Raw genomic sequence first — 27,472 nt, forward strand, 5'->3', positions numbered from 1 at the left:
AATTAATAGACGCTAGCATAAACTCTGTTTATGTCTTATTCAACTTGTTAAAAAGTTCCACGCGCGTCTCGATATTTTAGCGCAAATGGGCTCGAGCGATTTAGCGCGTGCTCGCGGAAATGAAAAAAACGCGCGAGCCTTTACGCTAAAATATTAAAGAGCGCGTGGAACTTTTTAATAAATTGAACAAGACATAAATAATTCATGCTAGTACCTATTCCGAAATGTTTCTACGAAACCCTGAATATCTGACCCTTCAGTACTAAAAACCCAGTACAGATCATCCATTATCGATTATTCGAGACTTTGAAACAAGTAACGGAATTTAAAATACAAATTTCCATATTTTGATGTCTCCTTTGGATAAAAAAAATGACACGCGTATACAATATCCCATATTTTTGCATTCAGAATCATAGGTGTCTGAATTTTGTCGGCAATTTATTCAAAAACACGTATTTCGGAGACCGGTAATCACCCGTTGTTTCGCGTAGAGAGCGGAGTGAAGTAAGGGGCTATTTCGCCATCGGGTATCGAGGGAACCGGTCCCGCTAAACGTCGCCAGTCTTAAATCTAAAGCGATTGACTCAAAGTGACTTTGGTTTAAAGTGACGGGGCCTCTTGGGGTCCCGCCACCCCGGATTCCCCCGCCATCCCTTGGCAGCGTTACCAAAGCTATTTCCTCCTTCAATTGAGATAAAATGAAGCGATACAGTTTGACGCCTCTTTCGTCTCCTTAAGTGCAAAGAGAAGTTAGGATAGCGTTTATGAAATCGATGTTCGGATAAAAAATGGGAGCGATAAATTTCCATAGTAACTCTCTCTCTCTCTCTCTCTCTCTCGGGGGGGGGGTGGAAAGATTGAAGAAAGGGGGCGGAAAGCGCGTACATTTATATGGGTCCTTTTTACCTTATCTATCCAGATGTAAATTCACGCTTTCGTAGGTTTCAATAACTGTTTTGCTCTTCCCCGTCACTTTCGCGACGAACCGACAGACTCTGAAAGAGCCAGGAGGAGAAGGATAACTTTAAAAATATACTTTCATGCGGTTCCGCTGTATGAATTTCTGCTCCTTTTTATAACTCCATTTTTTTAACTCCTTCAAAAATATCGCATTTTTTACGCTGGCTGGCCAAGAATAAGACGTCGCGTTAGGAATAGTGCGAGATATTGATACTGTGATATCATCATAAGTAATGTAATAACAATAAGTATATATAAGTATGACTCTTCATATTCTACCGACACTAATTTTCTGATTAAAGGTTTGTTTCGCCAATGACCATATACCGAGGGGTAAGACACTCTGCGAACTCGGTGTACACTGCCGTACCTTTGACAGTGCTAAATGGAACTCGCGAACTCTTGAAAATATGTACCTTTAACAGTGCTAAATGCACGAACTCGGTGTACAGATTATCTGAGACTGTCTTAACCCTCGCCATATACGCCATTACGTTGAAATGGACCGAAATTTTCTGATTAAAGGTTTGTTTCGCCAATAACCATATATTTAATTACGTTGAAATGGACTGAGAACTATCCGCGAGCGGTTATTAGTCTTTGGAAGTGTCAGCTAAGGGTGCCCGAGAAATCGCCTGCATTTAAATGATCAGCTAAGGATTATTGAAAATGTAAACGCTTTTAGCAGTCAAAATTACTCTTACCAAAAGTGACATAATTACCAAAAGTGTGTCAATCGGACCTATTTCTTAACGAATCCTACGAGCGAAATACAAGTTGGGAGGGGAGAAGGGAAAGTATGCCTTGGGGAGGGAAGGAAGTTAAAACCAACAAATAACGCCTCGTAGTGAGAAACGGTTGAACTAAGTAGCAATGATCAAAGGTAGTGTATTTTTTTATTTTTCGTTGTTCTGTGGATAGGCTATCGCCATCTACCTACGATATAATACCATAGACTAAAAAAGATCCAGAAAGGCGACAATAAATAGTCTTTTATGTGGTCGATCTCGAGTCGAGCATTCATTAAACCTTTAGCATACGCAAGTACAGGGATTGCCACACTTTTGGTAATTAGGTCACTTTTGCTTTTACTTCATCAAAATAAAGATACACTATTTAATCGGAACATGAATTGATAATTATAAAATCTCCCTTTGTTTGTGAAGGTAATTATTTTATGTTATTTACGATAGCGTAATGATCATAACTATAACTGCTGAAAAATGTAGTTTTTAATAATACTATTTTATAAGTTGTAAATAATATTATTAATTTTTGATTACCAGTAATCCGAAAATCTTAAAGTCTACTTATCATTCAAAAACGGGGGAAAATCAAAATTAAGTCAAAACGATCATACTTAGACATAATACAAAAGACGTTTTAACGAAATTCTGACAAACCACTCTGACACACTTATAAACAAATATATAACATGTGCCGATACGCTTTGTTTGTAAAGATTTGATGGACAATATATTGATTGAACCGGTGAGCGAGTCAGTGGCGTACCGAGGTTATCTGGCGCCCGGTTGAAAATATTCTAAATGGCGCCCCCCTATATCCCAAAAAATATACCAAAAATATACCAAAAAATTAAAAATAGCTTTGTATTTTTTTTATTAAAGACCGTGATTTTAGTCTAGACCTTTCACCGTTAGTTTAATATCGTCGTTGGTACGGTCTTACTTCAAAATTTATATAACCTACCGATTAATTTACCAACCACAACATTAGTCCGTCCTTCGTAAGTTCGATTTTATCCTGTAGATATCATAGATATGATATATTGTGATGAATTTTGGAAAAACTAGAAATTGTTTTAGATCTGAACAATTGAAAAATTAAAGTTCTATTGAACCTAAGAGCAACAAACACAGTACCCCACACAAGGAGAACGCAACCCGTCAAAAGTCGTGGATTTTCTTGCGTACAATTTTCATTGGCTAGACGCTTTAGCACTGTCTGCCGTCGGAAGGGGAAAATTTGGAAATTGTCTTCCCCACCGGGAAACCTTCAGCCTAAAGGCTCGTCCAATTAAATTTGTACACAACACTGCTGCGTTCTCCTTGTGTTTGTTGCTCCTAGATTGAACGAAAAATCAAAATTATCACTGGTTGAAGGAAAAATTGGACATTAAATATAGGGTTATTTTTGGAACTCCCCTATATGATAGCCAGCTTGGCGCCCGGTTGTGGTTAGCACTTTCGCCTCGCAGCAAGAGGAGCCGGGTTCGATCCCAGCTTGTGGGCCTGGGTGAAAACGCGGAACAACTCCTTCCGCGTTGAGTTTGCAAACTGGTTTTCCCCCGAGCTCTTCGGTTTCCCCTTCCTTAAAAACTTGTTGAGGTTAACGTTAATAGTGAGTGTAGGGAGCTGTTGACTCGCGTGGCTTGAATGGCTGGCCACCACCCTCCTACGCATCATAGCCCGGCCACCTGAATTAATGGCTTCAAAAGTCGCTTGATAACTTAAGCCTAAGGTGGTGCCTTGGAATTCCCATATTTTCCAAAATCTATAGCGCCATCTATTATTATTTCTAAATCAACGCGTTCGTTTACGGACAGACCACGAGACTAACCTTGATAAACGGGCCTCACTTTCAAGTTTAAAACGAGCGGCAAACTGGCAGGAATCTTCGATATTCTCTAGACTTCAATATGATCAAAAGTGGTCCTGGAGACGAGAGACTAAAGCTGGCGGGAACCTATTTGCGGTAAAGGGGGCCACTGCGCTTGGAATTAAAGCCCGGAGCCGCTCTTGTCCGCCGACCGCGGCCTTCTTCATAAATCGAGGCTCGCCAGTCCGACAAAAATGGCTCGATATTTTTCCTCGTTCTCCCGGTCGTGGCGCCCCCTGGCTCTCATTCCCCGCGGACAAAAAGACGCTTACGGAAGTTTTAAATTGACTTCACGGTCGCTCGGAATATTTTAAAAAGTCGCGTCAACTTTTAGTACTTTTTTTTCTTCCTAGGGGGAGCTGCCAGCAGCCGAAAGAGAATATATAGGCTCTTTCGTTTTTCTACAGTGGCATTATAGGTCACCCCACCGACTAGTTAAGCCCCTTAGCCCCCGGGATTGGACACGGAGAGCCGCGGATCTACAGAAAGAAAAGTCGTTCGCAAACACTTTTGCTTTTGTTATTCCAATGGCGAAGCTAGCAAGAGTGACCCCTACTTCCACTTCGCTTCGGCGTTTGAGTGTAGTTACCCCATTCTTATATAGATGGCGACACGCCCGAGTACTCTATGGCCCTTTCATTCTCTCGGTCCGATTGAATATTTATAGCTGGCGTGATTGGCTATGTAAATTTTTGAGAAGTTAGTCCTTCGTATTGTCCCTCCCGTTTTAGCGGCGCTAAACGTTAAGGAAAGTTTTCCCGATTAGAAACGCGTGGGTCACCTGGGAGTCGCGGAGCACCGAAGAAAGCCCGCTTTTCCCGCCCTCGACATAGGTTCCACGTAACGTTGTTCTTTCGAGAATGCAAAATTCTTAGATTTATTTATATTCCGAGTGGAAACTAACGTTTGCTAATACCAAAAGTAAATCAAAGTTATCAGACTGCTATACTCCCCATGTTGGAGGCGTTTTCCTTATGAAGTTACATTTTTACCTCGAATTTGAAATTTTACGCGCTCCTAGGCCGAAAAAACTATTTTTATGAAACCATTTTTTATACATAGAAATAGCTATACCCACAATTCCCAAGTGCAATATATCGCGTCAAAAGACAGGGATGGAAAATAGCTTTTATTTGACTCGACTTTCTCAGAATTTTCATGAGGAAAACGCCCTCCGATTCTGAGTGCCATTTCGATAACTTCGGTTCATTTACTTCTGCTAATACATATTTAAAGTTTTTGAGCCCGAACTAAAATCGTTGGAAACTGAGTTCTATTTTACTTTATAAAGTTATGATGATAGGCTATTGAGTCAAATTTGAATAGGTACTTTGGAAATCGTCTTCTGAGCCTGTTTTAGACGGGGGAGGTCTAGGATTTTATCATGGAAAACATTTTGTGTATTCTAATCACTTGAATAATATGCATTAAAAATGCGCTAGCTGAAATAAGCCTAAGGTCGTGCCTTGAGTATTAGCCTAGCCTAGGTCGTTGGATCTTCTGTGGAATAAAAAGTTCTAATTTTAGCAGATACTTAAAGGGAATATAACCTGCAAATCAATCTTTATGGAAGACCCCTTCAATTTTTCAAATTTCCCTGTACAGTGGCGCCAAACATTTTTAAAGCCAAAGGCCAGAGCTTCAAACGTTGGTGTTCAACACCAAATCTTCAAAAAAGTAAAAATAATGTTTACAAAATTGTTTCTAAAAGCGCTTCTAGGTGGCAGCACCTTCCGGGGACTTAAAGCAATGGCTAGTTGTCTGCGTTCTATTGGCTTCCTGAAACCACGTGTTTAATAAATGAATAATCACGTGTTTTCGAAAATCCAATCAACGCGAGAAGTTCCCAATTTGCTACACCTTTAGGCCGAGGGGCTGATCACTCCGCGTAATCGGTGTACAGAGCCGTACCTTTGACTGTACTAATGGGATTACGCGTAATCTTTGAAGTCCCTGCCTTTGGCAGTGCTAATCTAAGCGTAATCCCGTGTACAGACTTTCTAAGAGTGGTTAGCCCATCGCTTTAGGCTAAATGTTTATACTTACTCAACTTGTTTTGATCTATACGCTAACGACATCTAGTGCGAGAGAATGCCACTAGAGAGGAGCTGCCACTTATATAATAGCAAAAATTAAATAGTTTATAGAACAACATTACCGTGTATTTAATATAATTTTATTTAAATTATTCATTAATTGAATTATTTTTAATTTCGCTTTTAATTAATTTTATTTTATTTTATTTTATTTTATTTTATTTTATTTTATTTTATTTTATTTTATTTTATTTTTATTTTTTTTATTTGAACCTTATAAAGATGTCGCTATACGCGTTGAAATAGAGTCGCGATATTATTTTTACTTTCACGAAATGCTATTTTTCCATTCCTTATATTTCTTAGGTTTTTTTTTTTAAGTTGTTAGCTTACAATATAGCGTCGTGTAGTAGGTGGGAGTGTCCGGTGAAAAAGCGTACGGTAGAAGGTATATCTCTATAAATTATTTGGTGGCGTTTCCCCCGGAGAGTCGGCTCACCGGTAGCGACAGTTCATAAGTCATTGTAGGAGGAAAGGAGGGGTTTTTTTCCGGGGGTACTGTGAGCCATCAGATTTGGGATTAATGCTCCGATTATTGGCTCTTTCCTTTTTAGCTCTCCTAATAATCTCTGGCGCCGTGCTGTATCCACATGGCTGGGGCAGCAGAGAAGTCAAGGAAGCCTGCGGAGGGACATCCGATGCCTATCGATTAGGTAAGAATAAACCCCAGTAGACTTTCCTTACACTTTTTTTTTGGCCAACCCACTTTTTCTCTATCTTTATTTATGTACTTCTGGTATACCATTTCTTATCCATTTTCCGATTTGCTTTATTCTGTATGAGTGTGTGTGTTTTTTATGAATTATTGATGAACGACTAACAGATGGAAATGCTATTCTTGGTATATATTTTATTATCTAAGCCCACATCATTATTTTCTCGGCGTTACAGTCTGGTGGCCTAGATGTTTTTGGTTTCCTCAAGCTGCGAGCTCTTATTCTAGATTTGTTATTCCGTTAAATGTTAATGCGCGAGGAAAGGTTACGGAGTTTGAAACGGATAACTGATTTAAATATCTGTTAGTGGAAAAATTGACGGTCACCTATTTTAAAAACGGTCGGTTTTTTGTCTGGGATTGAAAATATTATTTATGATTTGTCACAAACCCTGTTAATGTTTACTAGCGTTTTTGGCCACCAGTAAACAGCTGTACAAATCGTAGGTAACCACCGGATATCGCTTCAAACAATCACTGTAAATCGCCGATATATGATGCGAAATTAGAAGAAATTACCGAATGTTTATCGAAAATCAGTTGTACCCAGATTTTACAGAATTGCCCAGTATTGAGTGAATAAGGCTCCAATTAATTTTCTCTAGGCAACCACATCTTAACATCATTTTTTAATTAAATTATATCTTAGCCCGAAAATAAGCAAATTAAAACAACAGTTGTCACGTGTTTAGAAGTGTTGAAACTGTAACAAAAAATATAAAAAAACAGAACGATGACTAAAGTATAACTAAAACACCACGGTTTAATAATTCCCATAAATTAATTAATGGTCTTAATTTGGAAATGGGTTCTGAGCATATTATACGTCATTACCTTTTTAACAAAATAAAACAAACCTTATCCATTTACCTTACGCCATTCTCATTAAAATTTAATTATAAATTTTACAAAATTGTATGGTTTTGAGCTGGATCGTCAAGTTAATTTTTTTTTCTAAAAATAACTAGGGAGCTAGTTCAATTTCAACAATTACCTTTGTTTTCCCCCGAGTTCTTCGGTTCCCCCTTTCGTTAAAAACTTAACGGTAATATTGCGTGTAGGGAGCTGTTAGCTCGTGTGGCATGAAGGGGATGCCGCAACCCTTCTACAGCCACCTGAATTAATGGCATTAAAAGTCTTTAGATGCACGGTGCTTTCGGTATTATCCTAGCTTATTATTAGAATTATTATCCAGGGCTTAAAAATAAACCATTTAACTGAGCAGGCTGGAACTACTTTTCCACAGATTCGATTTTCTCACCAACTCACGGAAGTATCCACCGAATAATTACTCAAAATTAACGACCTGTATTACTCCACCTAGCGATGTAAAATGTAAAAATTAACACTTTGTAGGATATTTATTTATTTATAAACCATACTTACCAGATGAAAGAGTTTTACAAAAATCCCTATAGCCAAAAGTGTATAAGAAATATTCACCTCCCTAGCCTGGTAAAGGTATTCGCAGGATCCCACTGATTTCCCAAAATGCTTTTTAGTCAGGGGAGAAGTTCATCATATAGGAAATATTGGAAATCCAGGATAAATATTGGAAATCTAGACTTCTAGAGAAATAATCAGAAATATTTTCAATATTTCCGGAAATCAAGAAATCCAAAGAAATATAGGAAATCTAGAGAAATCGAAAGAATTAAATTGTATAAATTCGAGTAATCGAAAGAATTAAATTGTATAAATTCGAGTAATTGAAAGAATTAAATTGTATAAATTCGAGTAATCGAAAGAATTAAGTTTTATAAATTCGAGAAATCGAAAGAAATATTGGAAATGTAAAGAAATCGAAAGAAATATTGGAAATGTAAAGAAATAACCGGAAATATTTTCAATATTTCTGGAAATCAAGAAATCTAGAGAAATCGATATAATTAAATTGTATAAATTCGAGAAATCGAAAGAATTAATTTTTATAAATTCGAGAAATCGAAAGAAATATTGGAAATGTGGAAAAAACGGAAATATTTTTGATATTTCTGGAAATCTAGAAATATCGGAAATATTTGGAAATCAGAAATCTGCTGTAGAATTTTTTTGAAGTAGCTACCCCTCTCAGTGTACACATCCGTGATTTAAGGGGAAATTCGCAAACCAATGCCTTCTATATCGAGCCTGCAAAGGTACGTGGTTCATTTTCACGGTCCTGACGGAAATTTATCTCGTAAGAGTTATACTATAAGCTTCTGCTATTATGAAATAGTTACCCCGCACAACTTAACAACAATCTACCTAAGGCACCACCTTGGGCCTAAGTCATCAAGCGACTTTTAAAGCTATTAATTAAGGTGGCCGGGTTATAATGCGTAATAAGGTGGTGGCAAGCCCTTCGTGCCACGCGAGCCAACAGCTCCTTCCACTAACTATTACCGGTAACCTCAACAAGTTTTTATGGAAGGGTAAACCGAAGAGCTCGGGGAAAAACACCTTCAACCAGTGGGGAGAGAACTTGCAAACTCAACGCAGAAGGAGTGGTTCCGAGTTTTCACCCAGTGCCACAAGCTGGAGTCGAACCCGGTTTCTCTTGCTGCGAGACAAAAGTTCTAACCACTCTCTAAGAAATATATAATATATACTTCTGAAATTATCCACAATATCGTAATAGCAATAACGTTCGTCCGAAAATGAGTTTAATTCCGAACATTCGAATATATATGAGAGTTCAATTCTCCGGAGAGAGCTTCTCTGTTTAAGGACTAAATTAGCGACTTTTGATCTTCGGCGATGAAGGGGGGGGGGAAATAAGTCTTAAGAAGAGAGCCGCTTCCAGAATGGTTGGTCTTTAATTGGGCGGAAATTCCGCCTCCAGGGAGACCTCATTAATAGGTCTTTAATAACAGTCAGCTCAGATTCCAGCCAGCGGAATCATTTGGCCACCGTCTCTCGCGCGATCAACCCGCAATTGGACCAAAGCGAATAGAACCTTTTCTTCCCCTTTTATTCCGATTGGGGTCTTTGAGTCGAGTGAAAGGGTCATGCCAAAATCGAAAGTTAACTAGACACTCTCGTTTTAAGTGGAAGGCTAGTACCTGATAAAAAGGTTGACCATTATGTGGACTCGTTAAAGTTACGTACAACCATTGCTACGTTTCATCGAAATATTTTGGCCAATTAACTCCATTCATATAACGAATTGGCTTATCGGTGAGATGCCTCAATGGTATTAGTAAAAGGATCTGGAATGATGTTGAAATGATCTGGCCTAATAGCCCCTTCTCTTTACTCGTATTTTATAGATAAAAAAAATTGAGAATCGAAAGTTGACCTGAAGTATTAGCGTACACTATCGATGTAAAATGTATAAATTTAACTGATTTATAAACAATATTTTATAATAATTAGAGATTTGTAATTTTCAGAGTATACGTATTTCTAATTTTCAGAAAATTCTAAAACGATTTTCATGTTTTTCAAATAATTTTTATTTGACCGGCAGGTGATAGAGGAAAACTTTCAACGAGAAAGTTGTAGAACATTTTTGGAAACGTACAAATGAAGTTGATTCGGTCGAAAATGACTGATTAATCAAGATATGAGGTCATGAAAAATAAAGTTGGTTATAGAAATCATAAGTATTTTCAGGAACTGTAAAAAAAACACACTTTAAGCATAACACCAGGAATCCATACCTCTACTTTTAGTGCTTATCGCGGCAGATTTTCATCTCGATGTGGCTGACGGTTTTTTTTGACATCACTATGTTAACTTAACAAACAACAAAGTGGGAGGGGAGCGCGCGCAGAGAGGATTTTTTATCTCGTAGGCGGGGCCAAAGCCGTCCGAGTTATCTTACCATATGCAGGATAAGTATTCCAAGTATACGAGGTATGGATTCCTGATAACACAAATGTACCAAAGATTTATCTTTTATTTCAATCAAAACAAAAAAAAACACAAAAATTACAAGTGAGGTTCAATTATTCCTCCGTTTGCATGTTTCTACACGATGAAGCGTGTCTCGAAATGACCGCTGTATCATATCAGGAGTAACCAGTTGGAAGGCGTCAATTATTATCTGGCACCGTTCTTCAAAGTTCGTAATAGGCGTATGGTAGAAGAAACCTCAAATGAAAAAGTTGGGCGGTGATAGGTCTGAGGATCTTGGTTCCTTCCAATCCATCGCTACAACAGCTTGAGGTTGATGTGGTGGCGCACCGTCATGCTGACACCACAGCCGGGAATATCGTCCAACACATTTGCTACTTCGTTCTATAAAAGCTGCAAATAGTTCTGCCCATTTAAACTATGTGGCAAAAAAAAGGTGCTGATCAGTCGATCGCCGAATAGACTCGCCCATATTTAAGTCGAAATTGGATTTTATGGGGGTGAGCGAATCCCCAGTGAGTATGAACATCGTTTATTCTGCTGGTTGAAAGTGCCATCTCTGAAAAACGAACAGCTATCGTACACCAAGAGTAGATACAGAAAAACCGGGTTTTCTTCACACATGGTGCTCAGCCAGTTACAAAAGTCATAACGACCTTCCGTATCGCCATGGTGAAGTGCTCGAAATATATGGAAGTTGGGGTTTCGCAGGGTTCTCCAGACGTAGTCCCTGGTCAAAACCAGGTCATCACTAGCGCTCCTGTTACTGCGTCGAGGGTTAGTAGGCCACGACAGAATCTTCCATGTCAATGTTTGGCCGACCTATTGACATCTCCATGGTGGCTAAAATCTCGAACGGCTCCGAGAACTTTGTTACGACCTGGTGTTCTGTTTGGATAGCGAATACTAAATAACTTAATTACTCTTCTTGCGTTCCGATTCGTTTTGCCGTAAAACAATTGCACCATTAATGCACGCTAACCGTGAGAATAAAGGGGCATCTTAATTTGCCTACAGTAACAAGAGAGAATGATTTCACATTATGAAATAATCGCTTTAAATACTAAATAAACAGTATGTGAAAAACCCCACTTGTAGTTTGTTGGTGTTTGTTTTTGTGGTTTTGATTGGATAAAAAGAACAATCTTTTGTGGTTTTGATTGGATAAAAAGAACAATCTTTTGTGGTTTTGATTGGATAAAAAGAACAAGCTTTTGTTTTTTTGATTGGATAAAAAGAACAATCTTTTGTGGTTTTGATTGGATAAAAAGAACAATCTTTTGTGGTTTTGATTGGATAAAAAGAACAATCTTTTGTGGTTTTGATTGGATAAAAAGAACAATCTTTTGTGGTTTTGATTGGATAAAAAGAACAATCTTTTGTTGTTTTGATTGGATAAAAAGAACAATCTTTTGTGGTTTTGATTGGATAAAAAGAACAATCTTTTGTGGTTTTGATTGGATAAAAAGAACAATCTTTTGTGGTTTTGATTGGATAAAAAGAACAATCTTTTGTGGTTTTGATTGGATAAAAAGAACAATCTTTTGTGGTTTTGATTGGATAAAAAGAACAATCTTTTGTGGTTTTGATTGGATAAAAAGAACAATCTTTTGTTGTTTTGATTGGATAAAAAGAACAATCTTTTGTGGTTTTGATTGGATAAAAAGAACAATCTTTTGTGGTTTTGATTGGATAAAAAGAACAATCTTTTGTGGTTTTGATTGGATAAAAAGAACAATCTTTTGTGGTTTTGATTGGATAAAAAGAACAATCTTTTGTGGTTTTGATTGGATAAAAAGAACAATCTTTTGTGGTTTTGATTGGATAAAAAGAACAATCTTTTGTTGTTTTGATTGGATAAAAAGAACAATCTTTTGTGGTTTTGATTGGATAAAAAGAACAATCTTTTGTGGTTTTGATTGGATAAAAAGAACAATCTTTTGTGGTTTTGATTGGATAAAAAGAACAATCTTTTGTGGTTTTGATTGGATAAAAAGAACAATCTTTGGTACATTGGTGTTATGCTTAAAATATGTGCCTCCTATGACCAACTGGTTTTAAAAATTGGTCATTTTCGACCGAACCAACTTTATTTGTACGTTTCCAAGTATGCTCTACAACTTTATCGTGGGAGTTTTACGTCTATCACCTACCAGTCAAAAAATGAATTTACATCCTCTATACAGGGTGTTACGGGTAAGAGTACCGAAACTTTCTATATGCATTCTATGGGTCTCTGAGTAAAAATGTCTAATAAGCATGGGTCCTGAAGTGCTTAGTTTCAGAGATATGGGCTCCCATAAAACTACCTCAAAAAACCGGACACAGCCTTAAATCTGGCCAACAATATTTTTCCTTGAACCAAATTGTTTTCATTAAACTATCAATTGTTTTTTATCCGTGAGGCGAGAAACTTCAATAACAAGTGGCAAAAGTTCATTAATGTACTTTTAGAAGTAAAATGAGTTTGAGACAAATACAAACCATTTTAATTTATTGATACGATTTTAATTATTAAATTTAAGGAATAATATTGTTTGCCAGATTTAAGGCTGTGTGAAACGAAGCACTTTAGGACCCCTGTTTATTGGACATTTTTTACTCATAGAGACCCATAGAATGCATATATAAAGTTTCGGTACTCTTATCCGTAACACCCTGTATAATATAATATAATATAATAATAATTATACGAGCGTAATTATAATATTTAGCATTTTCGCCTCGGAGCAAGTGGAGTCGTGTTTGATTCCACCCCTGTAGCAAATTAGAGTCGGGTCGACGTCGGCTAAAGGTACTAAACACTTAAGTCAGCCGACCTTTTAAAAACTTTTTTATGCAATTTTTTAGGAACTTTTTGAAACCAAATGTATTTAAAACTTTCCATGTGTTGGCTTGCCCAGATTCTGCTTCTTTTTCTTTTAGAAATTTTCATGCTTAAATTCTTAATAATACACCTTGAAATTCATGATCTTTTACTTTAGTTACTAAAACTAAGGCTTAAGAACGTAAACAAAGCTACCGCACATGCTGGGAGATATTCTATATTTAATATATTTGTTAACAGAAAACTTACTTTTCAATCACAAGTCTATTCTTAATGCAGCCACAAATTATAAATTCAAAATACATGGTACAGTTTTGTTTGCCGCCCAAAGAATGAAAGCACAATTTCAACTAGATGAAACAGTTGCACGTAGATGGCGCAGAAATATTAGATGCCGCGTTTTTCGAATACAAATATAATTGTGAATAAAAATAAAAGTGAATAAAAAAATATCTCAGAAAATCATAAAATAGTCAGAATGTAATTAAAATATCCCTTTTCCTAAATACATATGGTCTGTTTCTTAAAGTTTATGTCGAATCCAATATTTAAATGTAAGGTCTATTTTAAGTCAGATAATGGTCGGCGTACCGACAATAAATATTCCCAAAAAAGGATTTACGGTTTTAGTGCCGAAAACCGTTCGGACGTTTTTAGGTCGGCATTTGGTCGTCGACTATAAAGCGACTTTTCGACCGTAGCCCGACCCTAAAACGACTTCATGTGCTACAGGGGCAGCTTACGTTATCTCCCCACTAGTTAATGTGGTTCTCCTCCCGAGTTCTTCAGTTTCCCCTTCCATAAAATATTGTTGAGGTTAACACTAATGGTGAGTGTAAGGAGCTGTTGGCACGCGTGGCATGAAGGGCTTTCCACCACCATCCTACGCGTTGTAACCCGGCCACAAGAATTAAAAGGCTTTTTAAGTCGCTAGATTACTCGGGTCTATAAGGTTGTACGTGGAAAACACAACGAAGTTGGTACCCAACGCAAACGAATAACATTAAGCAAGATAGTTCCCCCTCAGTCGAATATATTACATACTTCTGATAATAATTAAAATATTAATATTCATTCCTTACCGAATCATGCTTGAAGTAGGGCTTCGAAAATGAAATTCGGTACTATTCATACTCTCTCCTGGCCGCTTTCTTAAGTCAGCCGCGGTCCATTTGGAAGCTGCCAAGGCCTAGCGAACGTCGTTGATGCAATGGGATCAACTAAATTTTCCATAGACGCTCCGCCTAATAGCACTTCCACGTCGCCCACCACGCAGCTCCCGCGTATAGTTTTAATGTCATTACCAGCTGAGCTTCGCTTATGAGCTAATACTTCGTGGTATAGCGCTGATGGGCTTAGGCTTATTCATTTCACGCTGCCAAGTTCAAAAGAAAATAGCATTATAAACACCGTTGATTAAGCCAGCTAGGAGCGGGTCGAAATTTATGTCCCCCCCCCCCTGGTTGTAGCCCACCCTCCGAGATTTGTCCCTTTTGTTGACTTTGAATCGCGGCTTTTAAAGCGCCGACTTTACCTCTCCATTGTTTTAATTCTATTGTCAACTGAGAGTCGCCTTTTATCGTACGGGGCATTAAGTTTGCAGTTCGAGCTAATTTACTGTTCGTTGGGATCGGCGTGGCGGGAAGGTATCAGTGGCCCAAAAGGCCTAAACTCATATTCCTCTCTCCCTTCATTTGTTTTTAAACTCATTAAGCTTGATGAATAATGCATGTTGTTTAGGATGTTTTACGCGCTTATAATAAAGGTCCGAATGTTTTTCGTAGGCCTTTAATGATTTTGGCCGGCCGAGCTGCTGTAATGTCGTAATTACGTCCGTTTCATCTCATTTCTGGTGCCGTTAACTCGGACCTCACTGTTGATATTTACAGGCTGTGTAGTTCTGTTGACCGTCAGCACTCCTCGTACTACTTTGGGGCTGATTTATCGCGTCTCTAAATGCCCATTTATGTATGAGATAACATTTTCTATAATCAACAGTTATAGGCCTACTTGCAGTTGATACTTTTCTTTTGCGTTTTTGTGGCTTGCGCTTCGTGATAGAGCCGTTTTGGACCTGCTAAATATAAGCTCCCATTTAGAATTTATTTTAAAATTTCAAGAAATACAAAATTTTGATTAATACTAACTTAGAAATGTTAATAGTGGAATGTGTAATTTTATAATTCAATTTAATATAAGCATAAGTAACATAATAAAAATAAGTGCAATTTTATAATTCAATTTAATAAGCATAAGTAACATAATATTCATAAGTGTAATTTTATAATTAAGTTTAATATAAGCATAAGTAACATAATAAACATAAGTGTAATTTTATTATTCAATTTAATATAAGAGCATAAGTAACATAATAAACATAAGTGCAATTTTATAATTCAATTTAATATAAGCATAAGTAACATAATAAACATAAGTGCAATTTTATAATTCAATTTAATAAGCATAAGTGACATAATATTCATAAGTGTAATTTTATTATTCAATTTAATATAAGCATAAGTAACATAATAAACATAAGTATGACACTTCCTATTCACCCAATGCAAATTTTTTAATGATAGTCTGTTTCGCCAATGACAACGTAAACCAGTAACATAAGTATGACACTTCCTATTCACCCAATGATAGTCTGTTTCGCCAATGACAACGTAAACCAGTAACATAAGTATGACACTTCCTATTCACCCAATGATAGTCTGTTTCGCCAATGACAACGTAAACCAGTAACATAAGTATGACACTTCCTATTCACCCAATGATAGTCTGTTTCGCCAATGACAACGTAAACCAGTAACATAAGTATGACACTTCCTATTCACCCAATGATAGTCTGTTTCGCCAATGACAACGTAAACCAGTAACATAAGTATGACACTTCCTATTCACCCAATGATAGTCTGTTTCGCCAATGACAACGTAAACCATTACGTACCGACGGACTGACAACTCTCCACGAACTGCTCCAAGTATTTGGAGGATGCCCGGAAAATCGCCGATGGTCCGACTGCAGCCTTTTCGACGGACTAGCCAAGGCCTATTGAAAATTGAAATGCTTTCTAAAGTGTAAATAACGCTTACTTTTGGAAAAGAATGATGAATTATTGAATCGGAAGATAAAAATAACTATTATCAACACTGGCTCCATTTCGGAAGTTAGTTTTTTTCGAATTTCAAACCTAAACGCGTGTACGCTCGCATTTCTCGCCATCAAACTAACCAACTATTTTGCCAACGGAAGGGACGAGTTTCTTGTTCGGAAACTTCCTATTTCGCAATCACTCCACGACAGACTATCATTAGCCGAATTGGTTCTGTGCCATACTTATATATATTATGTTACTTATGTTATAAGTGATTTTGAATTTGTGAGCTACAAATCATTTTTTTAAATTAGTGTAAAGAAGGTACCATAGATGTTTCTATAAAATACGGGACGTCACGTGTAAATGTTTTATCTACGTCACTAGCTATAGCTATTGAAGAGAGAGAGCACGCTCTTGAGTCGATACAGATCTATGGATATATTAAATAGCATAGATATCTGGCTCTGGACACGGGCTCGTATGAAGAACACGGAAGAGACAGCTAGCAGAAGACCCATATTTTCTGGGTGCGCTACGTAATAGTGCAGTGGCATCTATCGATGTTCAAAATTAGTATTTGGAAAGAAGAATGCGGTAGATTAGGCCTAATAATGTTGATAACGTGAAGTTGAAGTCACGTGTATTTTTTTTATTTTGGTAGAAAGATGGCTCTATAAGGTAGCGTATCCCGAAAATACGCGTTGTCTGCTAGCTGTCACTTCCGGATCAGCTTCTCGTAGATTTGTGAATCTATACTATTTCATGTATCTATGTAAAAATCTTGTAATTTGAAGTCCACGTGCGAAACTCGCGGGCCAATAAAGTACTAGAAAGCTTAACATTTTTATACTTTTAATATTTTTAAGGTTTTATTTTAATGAAACACCTATTAAGAATGTACTTAAATATACCAAAAGAAAATGACAATGTTGATACCGCGGCGTGCTTCAATCGCGACGAATTATAGCGCTCCGTCCAATAAATTTCAGACAAACAGTACAGACAGTATGCCTTTGATTCCCTAAAATCAGCGTCACTCCTCTGACGTCTTTCCTACCGGCCCAAAATTCCATCCTGATGATCCGGATCGTCTCAACCAGGAATCCATACTTCTATTTGGAATGCTTATGGCGGCAGATTTTCGTCTCGATGTGGTTGACTGTTTTTTTGACGTCACTATGTTAACTTAACAAACAACTACGTGAGAGGGGATTTTTTCTCTAGTAGGCGGGGCCAAAGCCGTCAGAGTGATCTTACCATACGCGATACGCCAGGATAAGCATTCCAAGTAGAGGTATGGATTATTTTCTCAACGCAATACTTATCTTCCCTAAGTATAAATAAATGCATTCTTGGTATAAAACCATTCATTTTTGGTATAAATAAAGGCATTATCGGTATAATTAAATGCATTTTTGGTATAAATAAATGCATTTTTGGTATAAATAAATGCATTTTTGGTATTAATAAATGCAGTCTTGTTAAAGAGGTTTTCCCACGATTTCGTCAGGTTCCCCTTGCCATAAAATTGTAGAAGTTAGCGGTAATAGCGAGTGTAGGGAGCTGATGGCTTGCGTCGCATGAAGGGCTTGCCACCGACCTCCTACGCATTGTAAGTTTTGTAACCCGGCCATATGAATTAAAGGTAATAAAATTCGCTAGATGACTTGGGTATTAGCCTAGCTGATTGATTATTACTAAATAAATGCATTCTCGGTTGAATTGCGAGTTTGTTTAAACTGTATTAGCAAAAAGAACTAGCCTAAAGTTATTAGACATCAACTATAAAATAAATAAATATTAAATAAGTAAACTTTTCGAAAATTTTCAAAGCATGAAACTTAATAATCATTAAAAATTTCAATTAAACCCTAAATATTTCTAATCAGACACATTCAGATTTAGGGCGTATGGGGATCTAATGAAACCTATATTATGGCAAAGTTGGCCCAACTTACTATCTATTTTAATTACGTCAACTCGAATTTATTTCATTAAATTTCGTTTTCAAGTATCGTTATAATTGTTATAATTGAAAAGTACGTGCAGTTTCCTCGACGAATTCGGCTGACCTGATTACAACGAAACCTTATTTGCCTAACGAGTACAATTTATTCTTAATTAAGTAACTCGTCTCGAGTAACTTAAATCGAAATTCGGTACGCGTTAGTTGCACTCCGGGGATACTCGCCCTCTCTGTCACTCGGGGTCGACGCAGGGAGGACACCCCCTGACCCCTGAAGAGATTAAGATCATCCGCAATATTGAGAACAAAATCCGGCAGAGGGGGCGATCGCTCGTGGGTAGGGTGTATATTCCCACGCGCCGGGATTATCCAGTGAATAATTACATTGGAAGGGGAAGGAAATGAGGGAGGCTCCAAACCACAGAATTAAAAGCGAAGGAGAATAATTAGGCTATAAATCTTTCTCTGGACTTAGCCATCGTTCACGCCCGCAATTCCCAGAGTTAATACCCCCCCCCCCCCCCACTTCGTTTTCTGTAAAGTTCGAAATTGGGGCATTGAATTCAAATCACCTTCATCCTACGTGTAAGAGTTAAATTTCCTTTTGTGCAAAGTTGTTGGGCTTGATAAGTTGAAGTTGCCTCAAAGTTTCCCGTACAGAAATGTTCTGTAGAAATATATCTAGATTAACTATACGAAATTTTGTTTGGATATATTATAAAAAATTCATGAAATTTCTGTGTAAATTTGGGTCAATGTTTTACACAATTACCACGGAATTTTATTAAAATATCCTAGAAATTTCAAGTTTTTTTATTAACATTTTCTATAGAAATTTAATAAAAAATACAAGAAGTTTGTGAGTAAATTTGAGTCACTTTTTTTCACAATTACCACAGAATTATTTTTCAAATATAATAGAAATTCTGAGTAGTATTTCCTATAGAAATATAATAGAAAATACTGGAACAAACACAAGGATAACGTAGCTAGCATTTAAACACGCTAACGCAGTGTTGTGTACAAATTTCATTGGACCAGCCTTTACGCTGAACGTTTTACGGAAAGGGGAAGACATTTTCCGAATTTTCCCCTTCCGACGGCAGCAGGCACTAAAGCATCTAACCAATGAAAAATGTACACAAGAAAATGCACGACTTTTGACGGGTTGCGTTCTCCTTGTGTGGGGTGCTGTGTTTGTTGTCAATATCTTTATATGTTTGAAACGCTGTCAAGAGAGCTCGCGTAGATATAACATTAGTAGATCAAACCCTGTAAGTTAACTTATCCTTGGACATCGGTGCATCGAGTGTGGAACACTTTTACAGGCGTTTTTAAGCCAGATTTTTATCACGTTAAAGTATAATTTTTCAATTAAGTATATAATTTTTTTTTAATTGTTAAAGTTCGAGGTCAAGGACCTTTCGTTAATAATGACAAAAAGAAAAGACTTTTCTTTAAAACTTTTCTCTCGATTGTTTTAGAATGAAATGAAAGTACAAATCCCTTCCTCAGTAATTGTCTACGCAGAATTGTAACGAAATAACGAGTTTTTATTGGGTAAATAGGCGAAGGGAAAGTAAATTATTTCCGGGGAAATTGAGCTTTTGTTATGTTGTTCCCCCTTGCGCTATTATATGTTTTCCCTTTTTTACCGAAGAAGAAAAAGAGATAATATTAAGAACGTATTTAGGTTACTGAGAACATAAGTCGATTCGTTTACAGAAGTAAGACAGACTGAAAATAACCATTCGAACTGAATCAGTAAAGCCAAAGGTAAATGAACCAAAGTTATCAGACTGCTATACTCCCCCATGTCTTAGGCGTTTTCCTTATAAAGTTACATTTTGACCTCAAATTTGAAATTTTGCCTGATACGTGTATAAGGTTTCACGAGCAATAAGGTCAAAACAGACGGTGACTAATCACTATAGAGTCAAGGACGTCGTGTGAAAGCTACTGACAAGCTTTTAGTTTCATCAGATATTTACCAGATCTTTTCTAAAATAGTGAAAATTAAACAGTTTATAGTTCAACATTACCGGGTATTTTATATAATTTTATTTAATCTAAAACGCAAAATTTTTTCAATATCGCTAATTATTCGATTTCGCATTTATTTATTATTAGTTATTTATTTAAACTTAGTAAAGATGTATCTAACAAGGAGGTGTTTCTCCCCGATTTGGTTCAAACTCGGGGATCAAGTAGACCTAAATGTACCTTGAAAGCTCCTAAAGGGAAAAGTTTCAGTGTCCATTCGTTTTGCCATGACAACCAAAAATGCTTTTAACAACTAAAGTTTAAACTTTCTCTACGTAAAATAGCATGGCAAAATCACGGCTTGTAAGGGCCATTTTAAAAAAATTAAAATAAAAAAACGATAAATTTGAGTAATTGATATTACCCATTTTTATCGATTTTACAAAATTTTATCGATTTTGGCAAAGAACCCTTAGAATCTGTGATTTTTCCATGCTATTTTACGTAGAGAAAGTTTAAATTTGAGTTAATAATAATAATAATCAGCTAGGCTAATACCCAAGGCACCACCTTAGGCTAAGTCATCTAGCGACTTTTAAAGCCATGAATTCAGGTGGCCGGGTTACAATGCGTAGGAGGGTGGTGACAAGTCCTTCATGCCACGCGAGCCAGCATCTCCCTACACTAACTATTACCGTTGCCATGGCAAAACGAATGGCCGTTGAAACTTTTCCCTTAAGGAGGTTTCAAGGTACATGAAGGTCTACTTAACTCTGACTTTGAAAAAAATCGAGGAGAAACACATCGGGATGTCTCCTTGTAAGGGATTTCTAACACGGTAGATACCCTTTAACTACTCTTTATAATTTCAGTTAAAGCTAGTTTGTTTAAAGAGCATGGCGTTATTTAACCAATTTTTAGTCAATAATTTATTTAGGTTAACAGAGTCGAAAATATAGCCACATTTTCCATAATCCTTCAAAAGTGTCCCCGCCCCTTACTGGCAGAATGTGACAAAGATAACAACGAGAAAAGGCAGATGGGCGTGGTTTTTCATCCGGAAATCACGAGCGGAACATAACGCAGCCAACATATTCTCTGTTAAGCTAAATACATTCTTGGTTTATTTAAGCGAAGAAAAATAGTCAAGTGTCGAATGAAGCTGACGATAAAACCCGTTGTACTTTGTTTCAACGTGTGTAGAGAAATAAAAATGTTCAATTTTCCGAGAGAAAACTAATCCCAGGTTTTCCCTATTTTACAAAGTTATCTCCAACATTAGGAACATTTTCTGTTTTCGTTCTTATTATGCTAAAAACTGGGGCGGCCAGCTTTCGGGCGATATTTTATCGGAAAAACGAGAATCTGCAAGTTCACCTTATACCTAAGATACCGTTACGTACCTATCCCATTTCCTCTTCCTGCGAAGTATCTGGTAAAGGGTGTACTTTATATCGAGTTTCCCTCCACTTTTAGCCTTCCCTTTTTCGAATGGAGAGAAATTTACACCCAGGGCGGCCGGGATGCTGGAACAAAATACAATTTTCCCGATCTCATTAGTTGAAAAAGGGAAAGTAGGGAGGCGTGACTGACTATATATACTAGGCCTGGAGCTCTCCCTCTTTTGTTTTTGTGATTTATATATTAAGCTTTCGTTCTCCTCCGCGAGAGGGGGTGCCGTGCCTAGATCCTTATCGATATCTCGCTAATATAATGAGATCGTAATTTCCTTGATATGAAATTTATCTCCCTCCCTCCCTGTCTCGCGCTCGCAACTTGGTAATAGAAGCGGGTAGCGCTTTTAAAATCCACCGGGAATAGCGGGAGACGGAAATTAAAGAGCCCTGGTGTTCTGAAATGCTTATTTGGCGTTTTAGGATGACTGGTTTTTCGCTCGTTCGTGTTTCCTTCAGTCCTTGTTTTTGGCTTAGTTCGTAAGGTTGTTGAGGTATTCATTTGTATATTTTTATACCGGTTTTGGTAGTAAACGACCTTTATTGAATGGGCTTTTCCATAAAATAATAGGGCTGTGCCAGTACTCGAGCATCATCGAGTATCCGTCATATATTTAGGTCGGGTACCCGAACTCGTAACTCGATTAAGAAAAATGCAATACTCGTCGATTATCGAGTATCGAAAATTTACATATTCGGGTTCTCGAATACTCGAAAAAGCCACCTTGCTGAATTCGCTGGGTTATTATTTTCCCCATCATGTTCGGGTACTCGACTATTCGACGATTATTTTACGAAATTTTGTGTTTCGGCCGCATTAATTTCAACGTGACGCTCTGATATGACTATATTTCTTTTCGTCTCCTTGAATTCGGATGACGTTATGGCAGTTACTTGGGTATAAATTTAATCAGTCAACTTTTCTATGAATTGGTAAGTTTAATACAGTTATGAATAATCAAGAATACCATTATTAATAATTAAAGAAAATTACCCGAAAAAAACTCGATCGAGTACTCGAACGTTTTTCTTAACTACTCGAATAAATAAATTTTTGGCTTAATCGAGTACTCGATTACCCGACCCGACAAAAATACTACCCGACTCGACACTAGACGAAAAAGTTTTCAGATACTCGGTACCCGACTCGATTGCCTAAAACCACTACTCGCACAGCCCTATAAAATAAGCTACGCTTGCTGAACTTGTTTTTATTGAAGCTCATTCGTCACGAAATACGTAGAAGTTCAGTTCAGTTTATAATTAAAAACAGGATGCCTCGTCGAATTTACCCTTATGTCCAGGGCTTTTCGAACTAAAACGTCATGTTACTTTATAGAAAGGCATAGAGAATATAAACCCTATTTAATTTGTTCGCGGTCACCGAAATTATTGACAATAAAGTCTACAGATAAATTTTTTTTTAAATTTCAATAAATGGGATGAATTTTCATACTTTTTTCAGTTCCTAACTCATGAAATTGGGTAGTAGGTGTTTCTATAAAATACGGGAAGTCATGTGACAATAGGCCAAAACTATTCGCTCGCTTTGGGACGAAAAGAATACACCTTTTACCCCAAACTACCAACTTCTTCCATACAATAACAAGTTTGAAGTTGCTCGCTATTTCCTAAAAATTACTCCAAAACTAGCGAATAGTTTTCGCCTATTGTTTTGCCTCTTGAAGGTAGAAAGCACGCGCTGCAGTCGCGAGACCCATCGGAATCTGAAACCCGCGTGCAACTAAAGCAGTTAAAGGGCCACACCGGCGACTGAATTGGACTTGTTTCACGCGCTAGTTTCCAGAATAGGATTAGTCGTATCTGCTACCACGTGCTAAATTTGGGCCGAATTTAGCAAACGTAGTTGCGGCCTTTTAAAAAACTGGCGCTCGTGACGGGGACAAAAACGTTTTATACTTCTAATTTTTTATTGTTCTATTTTATAGAAACATCTATTTTCCCCATTTGATACCCCAGCGAACGCCTATGGCGAAGTTACCTTCACAGGGGTTAACGCCATTTAAAGTTCATTTTTAAATACCACAAGTCTTACTAGATGGCGTCGCTAGTTTGAATCGTCGGAATTTTAAATTATCTCAAAACTGGGGATAATATTCATTTTTCGTGTTCCTTTTCTTATGCCGAAATTTTCCCGAGTTGAGCTATTTAATATAATATTTACACAAAATAGCTCTTAAAATTATTATTTTTTAAATAAATAGTACGTATTTATTCCGTTCCTACCTAGAGTTAACATTGACTCCGTCATAGAAAATATAAAAGATGAATAGCACTCAGGCCCATTAACTTCCAGAAATGTTACGACTCTTCCATTGAAATATAACCGGAAGTACCTCCTTGCAAAAACCACTAGTTTTAAAGATAAAGTCGCTATTCCCGTTCTTTACTTTCTCGAACCCCATCTAGTTGAAATGAAAAACCTAAAAATTGAATTACTAATAAGGAGAGTACCCGAGGTGTTTATTTCCGATTTTGTTCAAAGTCGGGCGTAATGTAGACCTATATGAGATATGAAATTTCCCAAAAGGAGACGTTGCACTACCCATTCCATTTGCCATGGCAACCGAAAATGTTTTTGATCACTTAAAACAAAAAAATCTCCATTTAAAAAAGCATGAGATTTTCTCGGTTTCACAGGGTCCTAGCTACGATTTTTTAATTTGAAAACACGAAATGTGTTATTTGAACCAAATGTAGGTAAATTTCATAAAGTTTGGGTAAATTGGAACATTTTTGGGATAAAAGTGAAACAATTTTTGGGTAAAATAAGTAAAAAATCTTTTTTTTGTTTTAAGTGGTCAAAAACTTTTTCGGTTGACATGGCAAATCGAATGGGTAGTGCAACGTCTCCTTTTGAGAAATTTCATACCTTATATAGGTCTACATTACGCCCGACTTTGAACAAAATCGGAAATAAAAAACTCGGGTACTCTCCTTTAAGATTCCCACTAAAAGTTTGTTTCGCCGGGACTAGTGGCCAGGGTTGGACAAAGGAAATATTTTTAGTAGTCAGCCTGACTATAGTGAACCTCCTACCTTAATTTAGTTTAATAGTCACTGACTACTGTGGGTAAAAGGGGGGTATAAAAACAAGAAGGACAGCCAACATTTTGTTTTACCCGTCAGAATTAAAATATCAGTTTATTATCACTGTGATTTTGTTTAAATAAAATGGGATTGATGAATGATGAATTTATGATACGCCATATTCGCCATTATTTATGAATATTTAGGTAACTTTTTCGCTAGTCAAATCGACTAGTGAGCCCCCAGATTTCGATTAATTTTAGTAGTCAGAGCATTAATTTTAGTAGTCAAATGGCGTGACTAGTACCTTATGTCCCGCCCTGCTAGTGGCGTTGTCCTGTAATCCCAAGCGTCTGGGAGGCAGCAATTGTGAACGGCCTTGTGAGGACCACCACCAATCCCCCAAGGGTTGGTGGTCCCTATCCCCCGTCGGCGTGGCCTTTATACATATCTCACCCCGGATTAAAGTGGACTGAATTGTCCCATCTACTCTAAATAAATGTTTGTTTTGCCGTAAGTCATTCGCGGTCAAGGTCAGAGTGTACTTAAGCTAATGTCGTGTTTCGTCTTTTTTCGTAGGTGACTGCGAGCTGTCCTGGTCGCTGTACATTCTGGCGTCCGGAGTGGGGCTATTGCTGCTCTGCTTCGGGCTGTCCTTCAAGGCGTCTCGGATCAAACCGCACTCTTATCGTATTTGACCCAAGGCGTGCCTTCAACCTGCCGACGACCGAGCTAGCTGCAGCGACAGCCTCGTCCTCCCGTCTCCGCTTCCCGAGCCCACCACCAGCGCCGGCAGTCTCGCTAGCGGAAGTGGCCACGCTACCGCTAGCTCGACCGTCGCCCCTTCGAGCGCGTCCGAATCCGGCACCTTCGTGTGCCCCCGCCACGGAAAAAACGACGAAACGGACACCCTCAGTGACCTTTGACCAAGAGGTCATCGACCTGGAGATCCGCGTCGAGGGCTGCGGCGAACCTGCCGACCTGACGCGCGAGGGATACGTCACCGAAGCGGGAGAGGACGACGGAGGGGACGACGACGACGGGCCGGACTGCCCCGACGACCAACTGACCACCGCCAGCGCGCGCGACTCGGAGGGCCGCTGTAGCTCCTCCGGGGCTCAAGTCCTTCGAGCCACGCCCAACGCCGTGGACGGAAACGCCAAGATGATCCTGTCGTCGTCGTCGCAGTCCGTGGCGATGTCGGCGCCCAAGGCGAAGAAGACCGTCAGACGGAAGAAGAAAACCAGGTTGGATTCCAAGAAGCGCGACACTTCGGTCTTCCAATGGGTTTACCAACAAGTGCCTGAAGACAATAGACTCAAGAGCCGAGTGACTAACGACCAAGAGGAAACTGCCACGTAACCGAAACTCCAACATAAACTTCAAATAAACTATTTCGATCAACGACCAAAAAAACACAAAAACGGGAACTCTGAAAAATTGCAACGCGAGTTAATAATATTATTAACCAAAAACTAACGATTCAAATCAAGCGATACGACCCCCTCCATCCTTTCTAACCACTAACTTCCCCCTTTTTCCTACTAAACTATATTTAACAAGAGCCATCATCTCATCGTAAAACATTAAAACCCCCCATTAAGAAACTTATAAATTATATATAATGAAAAAAGTAAACAAAGTAAGCAAATTAACAAAATAATTTAGGAAATAGAAATTTTTTAATCTAAAAGGGAAAATTATTAAAAGCGGGATTTTATATCGAAACGCGATCAACAGACCTGAGAAATCGAAGGTTTTCATTGTTTCAGGGTTTTCTCTAAATTTATTTCTCGATTACATGGAACTTTAATAAGTTTATATTGTTTTTAAATTATAGGTTAATTTAATATTATCAAAAGTAAACTAAATAACAATATTAAGTTACTTTCGGTATTATTATTAATCAATACCTATAAGGAACTGTTCACAAATTACCCAACGTAAAAAAAATTCATTATCCTCCCCTTCAATTCTAACAGTAATATAAACTTTAAAATTATTAAATTTCTTCAAAACTTAAGCTTATTTATTTAGTGTTTTACCTTTAGAAAACTAATTATACTATTATAAATGAGAAAAACTACTAGTTATTTGAAATTATAAATTAATTATTGTTAATTTAGGTATAAAATTATGCTTTATTACATACCATATAGTAACACTTATACTTCGTTGCGTAATTTGTGAACGTCTCCTAAATGTGAGAATGTAATTTCTTATTTAATTAATATGCAAATTAATATTAACGAAGTTAATATTCGGAAATAACCAAAATCCATAACAAATTTAGAATAGTATTTATTAAAAAAATATAAATTATTATCTGGTAAACTTTGAAATGCGATATTTTTTAGGTTCTATATATCAAGTTCCTTATGTTTAAAGTGCTTCCATACAGTGTTTGATAGGTTTATTTGTTTCAGCAACAATTTACATTTGTTCTTGGTTCGGATTTCTGAAACTGGTGAATGTTCGTCATCCAATTTGCGTTCAGTGCGGTCTCGGCTATTTGTTTTTCATTTTCTTTATATTTAATTAAAAAAAAATCAAATTTTATTTCCGCTGTCGCGATACCATTTGTGAAAGAACGATTTCAACACGTCAGTTACGAGGTTTTATTACAAAATATATATACGCGTAAATTAAATTAAAAAAAAAGATTCTTTTGATATAAATATAGAAAAAAAATCTCCGTTGTGTACATAAAAAATATTTCGAAAAATATAAATTTAAAATTAATTTTAATTCGGAATTTGTCCGGTAGGGGGGACGCGAAACGTTACCGAAAACGTTTTCATGTACAGTATTTAGTTCTCTTTTCTTTTTTTGTAAAAAAAATGGTTACAAAACC

The 27,472-nt window shown here is 37.3% G+C and overlaps 1 protein-coding gene across 1 annotated transcript in view; it reads left to right on the plus strand.

Annotated features, from left to right (window-relative positions):
• LOC149954196 (LHFPL tetraspan subfamily member 6 protein-like) overlaps positions 1 to 25,319 on the plus strand; it is a 182,350-nt gene extending 157,031 nt beyond the window's left edge. Inside the window, exons 2-3 of the mRNA XM_090170297.1 lie at positions 6,233 to 6,331; positions 25,198 to 25,319. Coding sequence (XP_090026423.1) covers positions 6,233 to 6,331; positions 25,198 to 25,316 — 218 coding nt within the window. The 3' untranslated portion in view covers positions 25,317 to 25,319. The remainder of the gene's footprint in view (positions 1 to 6,232; positions 6,332 to 25,197) is intronic.
• Positions 25,320 to 27,472: the final 2,153 nt, after the last annotated feature.

The sequence above is a fragment of the Leiobunum rupestre genome, chromosome 3, assembly GCF_980474605.1.
Source record: "Leiobunum rupestre chromosome 3, qqLeiRupe1.1.hap1, whole genome shotgun sequence".
Classification (NCBI taxonomy): Eukaryota; Metazoa; Arthropoda; class Arachnida; order Opiliones; family Sclerosomatidae; genus Leiobunum; species Leiobunum rupestre.